At 35.0% G+C, this 10,182-nt stretch overlaps 2 protein-coding genes across 2 annotated transcripts; both read right to left on the bottom strand.

The window, feature by feature from the left end:
* Positions 1–3,022, bottom strand: LOC115977089. Its single transcript, XM_031098747.1, has 2 exons — positions 2,367–3,022; positions 1–245 (listed from the first exon to the last, which is right to left on the bottom strand). The coding sequence occupies exon 1, from the start codon at positions 2,914–2,916 to the stop codon at positions 2,368–2,370; it is 549 nt and encodes a 182-aa protein (XP_030954607.1). The 5' UTR covers positions 2,917–3,022; the 3' UTR covers positions 1–245; position 2,367.
* A 3,283-nt stretch (positions 3,023–6,305) lies between these two features.
* LOC115977080 lies at positions 6,306–9,364 on the bottom strand. The gene is made up of 2 exons (XM_031098735.1): positions 8,637–9,364; positions 6,306–6,693 (listed from the first exon to the last, which is right to left on the bottom strand). The coding sequence occupies exons 1-2, from the start codon at positions 9,132–9,134 to the stop codon at positions 6,649–6,651; spliced, it is 543 nt and encodes a 180-aa protein (XP_030954595.1). The 5' UTR covers positions 9,135–9,364; the 3' UTR covers positions 6,306–6,648.
* Positions 9,365–10,182: the final 818 nt, after the last annotated feature.

Here is a 10,182-nt window from a genome sequence, read left to right as displayed (position 1 = left end):
TAAATGCAAATAATATGCCTTATAACTGGAATATTAAAACCAAGTATAGTATTTTCATAATTGATCTCAGAGGAGATCTATTTATAGATCAACCTCAGTAGTCACAGAAACAATTGCACAGTTCACTTCAACAAATGAAAACAGACAAATCTATATACATATGTGCTTATGTTGCCCCATCATATGCCTGAACTTGGAGAGCTTAGAGAGCAGGTGGTGCATCGAGATGTAAAGGTTCTCTTCACCTGCAATAAAATCAGAGGAATATTTAACTTCAGACTTTGGAAGCAACTTAAATATAAAATTCCAAATGGATTACTTTAGAATATCTTCTGAACCTAGATATGCCTTATAAGGAGTCTTAAAACTGTAGTTTCACTATCTTCAGTATCGTGGACATACCATGTCATAACCCAAGTGTAAAAAAATTTCTAACACATGCCTTTTACCATCCCACCCCACACATCGTTTCCAGTCAACCTTATGGGAGAAGACTTCACTACGCAACTTTGTTGTTGCCTTCAGGTTTTGAGCTTTAGGACCCCTGTTATCCATTTGTGTCACTTGAAACTATGGCTTTCGCCTCACACTCTCATTAGAAAATTTCAATTAAAAATTATTGTTTGAAGTTATTTTAACTTGAGGTTTCTTTCAAACACTGCCTAAAGGCCAACTACAACAGAATATGAAAGATTCTAGTGCCATTCCCTCATCTATAGGCAACTTTCACATTCAAATGCAAATAGAATAAGTCTGCAATATAACATCTGCAGAATACTATAATCACAACTAGGCAATAAACAGCTAAACAAGCAGTAGATAAAGCAATAGCAGCATTTACAATGTGATAGCAGCTCAAATGCTCAATGTTTTCCCATAATTTTAAAATAGTAACTTAAATCTTTTTTTTTTTTTTTTTTTTGGATAAGTAGAAGGGGCAAGATTTGTGCCATTCTTTGGTCTTATCCAAAACCCATCCTTTTGCCAGCCCTGACAATATGCAAGAATTTCCAAAAATTGTTCCGGTGAAAGTATAAGGAGTGGGACTGCAGAGTATGGGAGTCTAAAGCACCCACAAAGGGTGGTACCTATACACATGCAAGAATGTATTCATTTGTTATCTATGTCTGCCTAATAGGAGAAAGCATGATAGTGATAGTGTTAGGAAACTTTGTCAAAGTGAGGTTAAAAAAATGACAGCTTTAAATCCAGTTCTTAGGAAATTCAAGGTGGGTTAGTGGCTACTTCTAGAGTATTCAGTATTTAAGTTGTATATGTCTCACTCTATTTTCCTAGAGCATGCTTCTTATCAATATATCAAACATGAATCAAGCAAAAGCCTTTAACCATGAGATATGCATTAAAATATTTACTAATTAAGGTTCAGGGAGTGGTATGAGAAAGAATATTATATGGAACACATATTTCGTAACATAAGAAAAAACTTAAAAAACATAGATGACAAAAATTAAATTTTAACAAAAGATTGTATGCATCTTAATTAGCTATAGATTCTACAATAACAGCCAACATAATGCTTGATAAATGTTTGGACTTTCTAGGCTTGTCAAATTCCCAAGTTTGAAGGCATATTACAAGTTCAACTCCCCCACCCCGTCCAACAAAAATAGAAGATACATTATTAGTATTGAATTACAGTTGATGAAAACGAAATTGTCAAATTGTCCTGCACCCTTTACAGTCAAAATTCCAAAACTGCATTTGCATTTGGGAGACTTGAACTCCATGGTTTTGAAAATACTCTCTGTCTACTAGTTGTCGGATCTTAAAACACAAACCATAAGAAAGCCGTGATCCTTAAATCACCAGCATAGTGATCCCAACCAATAGATCAGCAGAATTTTCCCCAGTTTTTGACCCATTTTTTGTGGTATTACATTATTTTCTTTTATCCTCTTTTCCATTGTTTTAATATAAAATCTTTCTTGGACAGTCTAGAAAAGGAATTGAAAAGAGTCCCACTCGCATTGTCGAAAAATTGGATCAAATATATTACTCTCTATTTCACATCAGTCATTATACCCAGTAAATCTTTGCAGATCAGAAATCCTCAATCTTAATTTCTTTATCTGTATATCTTTTTTTAAGGTAAATTTTCAATCCATATTTTGCATACAAAATATAATTGTCCTTCGGTTCTACTTCTACAATTATCAATTTAACTGTCAGCATGAATATCATCCATCTAATTGTCCAAAATTGACATCATAATTCATAACCATCTAGTCCCACAAAAAACCAAAAAAACCAAACAGATCAAAACTTTACCTATCCTGTATACATACGATTCAACTTATTCAACAAAAAGTAAAAAGGTAAAAGACAAAGACAGATATAATGATCACCTTAGATTGACTCAGAGTTGGTGGCTGAAGTAGTACCAGTACAAGCCTTGGTCTTACAAACAGGAACATCCTCAAACTGCTTAGCTGGCAGTTTCTCGGACAAAGAACCAACATAGAACTCAATCATATCAGAATCCTTGTCAGCCTGAATTCCAGTGACGGAGACCCAAAGGAACAACTTTTTGGCTTGAATCCCAGAAACACTGGACACTGAGCCATAGCTGAGCTTTCCAGAGATTTTCTTGTCATAGTAAACCAACTGGTCAAACTGGACGTAACATGGGCTAGAGAGCTGGAGAGTGAAAGTTCCATCATCAGAGAGAGTGAAGGAGTCAACGTTGCTTGGGATGAGACCCTTTGGGAGGCCATAGTGAGGGAGGAGGTCATGGACGTCTGCGGTTGTTTCTGTGACTGTGATGGTGGATAGAAGGTTGTTGAGACTGAGTTTTGAGAGTCTGAGGGAGAAAGAGAGATGGGTTTGTGAGAAAAGGGTGAGGAGGAGTAGGAGGAGAGAGAGTGGAGAGACGAGTTTGAGAGGAAGAGAAGCCATTGATGGAGAGCTTAGAGAGAGAGAGAGAGAGAGAGAGAGACTTGTTGTGAGTGAGAGAAAGACGTAATTTGAAGGGATGATAAAGGGTAATGTGGGAATTAGAGGAAGGACTTGTTCATTACTAGTATTTATTAGTAGTATTTTGCAGAAGTTGAAGTTCAATGGTAGTTGGGTTGCGTTTGCGTAAAGGTGTGGTAAGTGATGATCAATGGTCGTATGTGTGGTGTCGTGTCGTGTTGTGTGTTGAGGTAAGTCTACGTAGGATAAGTTAAAATACTTTTATCACCAATAATTACTATCTAATAATGAATTATATATATATATATATATATATATTATATAAAATCCCTTAAGGGAATTATATACATTAGGATTTTAATAGCCGTACGCTTTAAATCGCTTGGGTATCTAAAATTTAATAATAATAATAAATCTATTTTAGCTATTTTATTTTACAACTCATCTACCTTATTTTTCAACCCTATTCATACAGTAGTTGGTATATTATTTATGGTATATTACTTATTTGGAAAAAATGTTCATATACTCCCTAAACTTTCAAGTAGACAAATACTAGCCAAAACATCCCATGATGGCCAACTTACTCCATAAACTTTACATACCATCCACATCAATGCCTCATTTAGTCTACAGTTAAAAATCTAACGAAAATGATCACATGTATCTCACGTGACACTTAAAAAACAAACTCAATCCCAATTTGAAACTCGATGGAAAGAAAGACACCAAGGAACCAGAGCCACCTCAGCACGATGCCCCATCGTCTCACCGCCCGTGTCTTGACGATGCTTGGTGGTGCTGGTTCAACCTATCTGAATAGTAGAGACTCACAAAAATGTCAATACTAGAGCACTTTCTTATAGAAACTAAAGAACCACAAGCCAACTTTAAGTCTAGTAAGGTGCAATGGCACCCATGTGATTGAGTTCTTGAAGTAATACAAGGACTATCATGGTGCAATGGTCTAATACAATGAAATGCACAAATTAATTCACAAATACTTTCTGATGATGTAAGTCACACGGTCCTCATGTGCTCGAAACAACACCTGTGCAACACAGAAAGTGAAGACCTAAAGGAGAGTATCGGTGTGGTGCTAGCCAAATACTATCCGAAGGTCAAGTTATGAGTGTCAGAACCAGGGTAAATTATGCGTACCTTGGTTAGTGAGGGTATTGGGGCTTTTATAGTAGTAAATGATTGACATCTCTTCATTGGCTTAGAGATCTTTTCCTTATAGGAGTCTCCATGAGTGTATTTTGCGGAGCCCTTTCCTTGTAGGAGTCCTTTGGATTAGCAGTAAATGTGGAGCACAAGATATTTCCTTATTTACGCATGCGTGGGGACCAAGTAATGCCACATCAGAACCGTCAAAGCCTCGCGTATCCCCTTTAGCTTATTGTCGTCAGCTTTCCATCTTAGTCACCCAAGGTGCTCCCGTCAGCCTCGAGGGAGAGCCGTAGACTTCCTACTGCCATTGCTTGCCTATGAGCACAAGTGTGAGACAGACGGGTTTTGGGGCGTTACCTTATGCCTTTTCATTTAACATTACAACTTTATCCTTATCACTCTCCATAGGGAATATTAAATGCATTGACAACAAAGAGTGCCTATATTTCAATCACTTGAACCCACCTGCCCCATGTGCTTGCCCACTTAAACAAGCATGGAGTAGCCTTGATGCACTCATCGAATGGCTCAAAGCGGCGTATGAAGAGAATGGTGGATTAGCCAAAATCAAACGATTTATTTAAGGGAAGTTAGAGAAGGCCAAGCAAAATCTAGAGAGATTCCTTATGAGAAGAAGAAACAAAAATGCCCAACTACTGTAATGGCCACAACTATTGTGGTGACTCAAGGAGGAGATGCTGGGAGACTACAGTGGCTCTGTGCTACGGTGGCTTTGTTTCTACCATGTCTCCCTCTTTCCTCTCTCCAGGCTAGATCTAGCTTTCTCTTTCTATTAATTGGATTGAGTTTTTTTAAAATCTCATGTGAGACACATGTGACCAATCCATTAGATTTTTAACGGTAGACTAACTAAGATATTGATTTGGCTAGTATGTAAAGTTTATGGAGTAAATTGGCCAAAAAAAAGTTCAAAGGGTGTCTTAGCCAGTATTTGAAAGTTTAGGGGATGTATGAGCATTTTTCCCTATTTATTTTACCATTTCATTTTATAACTCCCCCAACATCCCATTTCTTATTTTTCAACCCTATCCATATAGTAGTTGGTATATATATGGATAAAGCATGTTTTGGGCTTTTGAGAATGTAAAATAGAATGCTAATACTAATGTTAAAGGTATACATTAATAAACCATTTTATAAAAATTTTAATGGAAAAATGAAAAAGTGACTAACTTTTTTTTATAGTTTTTCCAATTTTTCATAAAAAGTTTCATGAAATGAATGATTAATATATATATATATATATATTAATGGATGCCAACATTGATTTACGAATTATTTTTATAAATATTTTATAGGAAAAAAAAATTTAGAACTATACATATAAGCAAATGTTAACAAGCACTTGAGTGTTCTTTAGGGTTGAATTATTGTGAGATTTAGTTAATAAAATATTGCCATAAATGAATGAGAGGGGTTGAAAAGGTTGAAACAATAAGTGTGGAACTCAAAATTAAAAATGTTACTCTTTAGACAATATCGAACTCACTTTACCAAAAAAAAAAAAAAAGGGAGATAAAGAAATGTCAATGAAGGATTAAGAAATTATTAACAATCTAACATTATTGTAATTTTTTTTTTTTTTTGAGAAGATGTATTTTATTTGATTCCTCTTGGTTGACAGGGTTTTTCCCTAGATTTAATATTGTGTTTTAAGCGAAAGAAATATTGTCCTTATATCTTTTCATTCCTCTTGGTTGAACACTTTTAGATTACAAACCAAACATCTACATCCAAGGTGCCATGCCCTTCTGTTATTTACTTATTTGTCTTGAGTGTGAGCAGGGATTCAAGATTTTTTTTATAATTAAAGAATGGGATCTTATGAGAACAGCAGGGAGAGCAGGCAAACAAGCTTATTTGGGGGAGGGGGTCAAGGGTGTAAACGGTGTACTGCTTTTGTGGCAAAACACTACATAGACCAAAAAGATAGACATTTTTGGGGTAAGTTCCAATTCGTGCAGCAAGTTAACGTCTAGCAGTTAGGCCCATGGCCTTTCACACATTCATCCCATGCTTGTCATGGCACAATATCCAGAGTTTCCCATCACAAAATAAAAAATTCTGGAGTTTGATCCCAGCAAGTTTTCATGGCTATCCAAAAGCATACAGCATTTGCATCCACACGCGCCAATGCAACATGAACAACCTACTTACGACTGTAATTGTTACAATTCTTATCTAATTTTATTAACAATGTCATTCATCCACCACATGGAGTAATTCCCTCGATATGATATTTCAGTACAGTACAAGTTCAAAGGGATGAAACCATAATGCATTCAGACTAAAGTAAGATAACATCTTGTCCAGATATACACATATTATGCTTAGATATTTTTTTTTTTTTTTTTTTTTTTTTCGATAGGTCATATTATACTTAGATCTTCTACATAGATACTAATCTTGTACCAGGCTCGTCATTTTTGAGTCTGAAAGTGAAAATATCAGCTAGAAGGCAGATAATTGCATCACACCTTTTTGCACCCCTCTATATTACAGCAAAAGTACCCATAGCACCTACTCAGTGAGTAGCATCTGATATTCATTTAAAGGAGTTGGGAGCTGCAAGTAATGAAATAAGGATGAGAACAAGTTATAAGTAACATGGATAAGTCAGTATCTTGAAGCATATCCATATCAATAGTTGATACAATGAAAGAACAGAGATTCAAGAAGCCACTTGACTATGGAAAAGGGTAGCATTATCATTGTTGGTAACAAGCTTTTTGTTAGTCTATATCAATGCAAAACTAAATGAATATGAGCAAGGCATATGAGCTATACATTATCTCCATAACTTCCAGAAATAACAAGTAATCGTCTACAGAGATCACAGCTGACAGATATTTGTTTCCAAGGCATAATGGTACTAATGAATCTCTGTCAAAACATGATTTCTATATACCCAAGGCGTTCAATTAAGAAGCACTGATACTGAACTTGATACACACAGAAGTTACTCATACTCTCTGATTGCCATGTTCCCAAATTGATAAAATTGCAACTCAAAAATAACAAGTTCCCTCCATCCCCTACTCACCCAAAAAAATTATAAATACTTCCCTGTAAAGTCATATCCAGTGCACAGGGCTCCCATATCTATGTAGTTGGTACTGCCGCATAAGTTTTCCCTATTTTAGAATTTCTTAACCTAAGAAACCAAGACTAATGATGCAAATATCTCAAAAAGCATTGAAGAACACATTCTAGTTAGATCTACAGGTCAGAACACATCCGAAATTTAACTGGGACACACAATATTATAACCTCATATAGAAAAAAGGGTCTTCATAAAAGTAGAATTGAAAAGGCAAATGTTAAACACAAAGAAAACGGTACATCCAATAAGAGCAATGCAAAGCATTAAATATGAATTGCATATTGGCCTTATGAGAAATACTGATGACGATATCATTCCATATATATTTGCCTGATTAACTAATCAAAAACATTATTATTTTTTAATTGGTAAGTCAATCACACTCAGTAGGCCAGCAGGTTTTGAATCCACAACCTCACTCTCTACCTTGCTCTTGCAAGGGGAGGTGCCATTTGAGCTAGACTTCATTAGCATTAGTAATCAATAACATACGTGTGATAAATATTATACCCTATAGGATCTATGTTCATCTAATTAAAAGAACGAACTCTACTCTGGTTCAAAGTCAAATTCCACATACATTATCCTCACCATCCATCCATACATAGCAGAATACTATGCTCAATAGTCAAATCATGTGGTTTTTAATAACAAAGAAGAGACTGCCTCACGCTTTCATGGGGGCTTCAATGAGTCATAGGTACAGTCCTATTGAATTTCATGTTGTACCATCACACACCATAATTGGTGGATCCTGGGTGAACCATACAAAAGATGACAATGTATGAAAGGATGCAACCAAAAACTTAAACCATCTCTTTCAATTAAGGCAACACAAATCTACTAATTCTTTTCCTCTTCATAAACTTCCCTGCATTCCTCCCAAGAGGATCAAGAGAATCACCTACACCCTTATTCCAACACATACATAAACATGAAATGTGCACGAAATGTGAAAGCTGTTTCCTTTTCCAGCCTTGTGCGCTTAAATTTTGGAACACATTTGGTAAACTAGAATAGTTATTACTAGGGCATAGGAATCAGTTTTAACAGGATTAGAATATATATTCCTATTCATTTGTTTGGTGATAACACTGAAATTGAACCCCAAATCCTTATTTTGTAGTTTGACCAAGATGGAAAGATTGTGTACCCTTTTATAATTATATTCACACTTTTTGTCTAACTTAGCTTCCTTTTTGTATAACATTAAACAATTGTATAATTAATATCTCCATCAATATTACCAATAACTCAAAATAGAGAGTAAATTTCAAGAGCCCTTGAGACCAGAAAATCTCAAGAATTTTTCTTTCTTCTTACCAGTATATCAATCTCTTGCATTTTTGTAAAGAATAGGAAATACGTCAAGAAACAAAAAAGGAAAATTGAGAAAGTGCTATACCTGAAGAAAGCGTTTCAAGGATCCAGCGCAATTCCCCGAGACTTTATCGCGGCAAGAATGGATAGTCTTGAACTGACCCACGTCGAGTTTCTTGTTGATGAGGCCAACCTGGAAGTATATACTATCAGAGGGAGGCAAATCGACACGGATCTCATCGACATCGAACCACAAGAAGAACCTCTGGACCTGAATGCCCTTGAGGCCGGTGATAGAGCCATAGCTGAGCTTGCCCGTGATGGTCGTGTCGTAGAAGACCATGTAATCGAATTGAATATAGCAAGGCTTGGCTAAAACGACGATGAATCGGCCATCAGAGGAGGAGTACGTGTAGTTGGTGACTGAGTCAGGTAAAAGACCAGCTGGGAGCCCAAACTGTGGGAGGATTTCGTACACTGTGGGTTCTGGGTCAGAGAGGGAAAGCCATGGACTTGAGAGGATGGAAACGAAGAACAGGAGGGTATGGATCAGACCCAGATGGGGTTTCGGTTTTGGAGCCATGGTTAGGGTATAAGAGAGAGAATCGTAGATAGTAGTCGAAGTGTTTGATGCTTTGTCTCAGAGAGAATTTTTGGGGGTTTTTGCTTTTGCTGTTGCTGGGAGACTTTCTTGGTTAGGAGCTTGGAGGGATGATCTATGAATCTTTTTATGGGCCCAAGATGCCCCTATGGGGGATAATGGTGTTGAATACTACGCATTTTCATTTTGTATATATACGTAGTGAGAAAGACGGAATAGAGAATCATATTATACGGGTCCGTGTGTTATATATAGTATCTTGTCTGTATATATATATATTTTTTGGTAGAAATCTTGACTGTATTTGGAGATTATCTTTCTTATCTCTTCCAAAAACATTGCTTTTGCCTTGAAAAAGTTGCAAGTTTAATAAAAAATATAAAAAAATCTTATCAACCAAAAAATAAAATAAAATAAAAAATCATGTTAACAAATACTTGTAGGATAATTGTTAATAAATTATAATCGAAAAATTTTAATACCACTTTCATGAAAAATATAAAAAATTGTCAACAATATTTATTATTTTGTCATTCATCCAATAAAATGTTTCTAAAAATAACTTTTAAACCAATGCTTTTAGGATATTGGTTAACATTCCTCTAAAAATAGAAGAATAAAAGTTAAATAGTACGTTAGGTTAAATTTTTTTTTTAAAGATAAATTTTAGGTTTATTTAATTTTTTTTTAATTGGATGAATACTAGTGTGGTTGCCTTATCTATTTATAATATTTTATATTTTTTAATTAAAAAGTACTTTCTTTAGAAGATAAACAGATTTAACTTAAATTTTATCAAAATATCTTCTTTAAAAAAATTCAAAGCAAACCAAATTTGGAAATTTGATATAATTATCAAATTTCTACATTAACTCAAATTCTATAAAAAAAAAAAAAAAAAAATTCTTCTTCTTAAAAGCTCCCGTTAGTAATGTGTTTAAACTTGATGAGAGAGTATAATTAAAGAGTGTGTGTTTAAATGGTTAATGTGTTTCTTAAAAAAGCTCCAAGTTAATTTAAAAAGAAAAGT

Source organism: Quercus lobata, chromosome 1 (assembly GCF_001633185.2).
Source record: "Quercus lobata isolate SW786 chromosome 1, ValleyOak3.0 Primary Assembly, whole genome shotgun sequence".
In the NCBI taxonomy this organism is placed as follows: domain Eukaryota; kingdom Viridiplantae; phylum Streptophyta; class Magnoliopsida; order Fagales; family Fagaceae; genus Quercus; species Quercus lobata.
Note: the sequence above shows the minus strand (reverse complement) of the source record. Positions and strands in the feature narration are given on the sequence as shown.

What these genes read in the sequence shown, in the direction of transcription:
- LOC115977089 (XM_031098747.1), bottom strand. Translation starts at nt 2,916, where the DNA reads ATGGCTTCTCTTCCTCTCAAACTCGTCTCTCCACTCTCTCTCCTCCTA.
- LOC115977080 (XM_031098735.1), bottom strand. Translation starts at nt 9,134, where the DNA reads ATGGCTCCAAAACCGAAACCCCATCTGGGTCTGATCCATACCCTCCTG. An exon ending in CCTTGAAACGCTTTCTTCAG is followed by an intron (nt 6,694 to 8,636) that starts GTATAGCACTTT and finishes CATTACTTGCAG; the next exon opens with CTCCCAACTCCTTTAAATGA.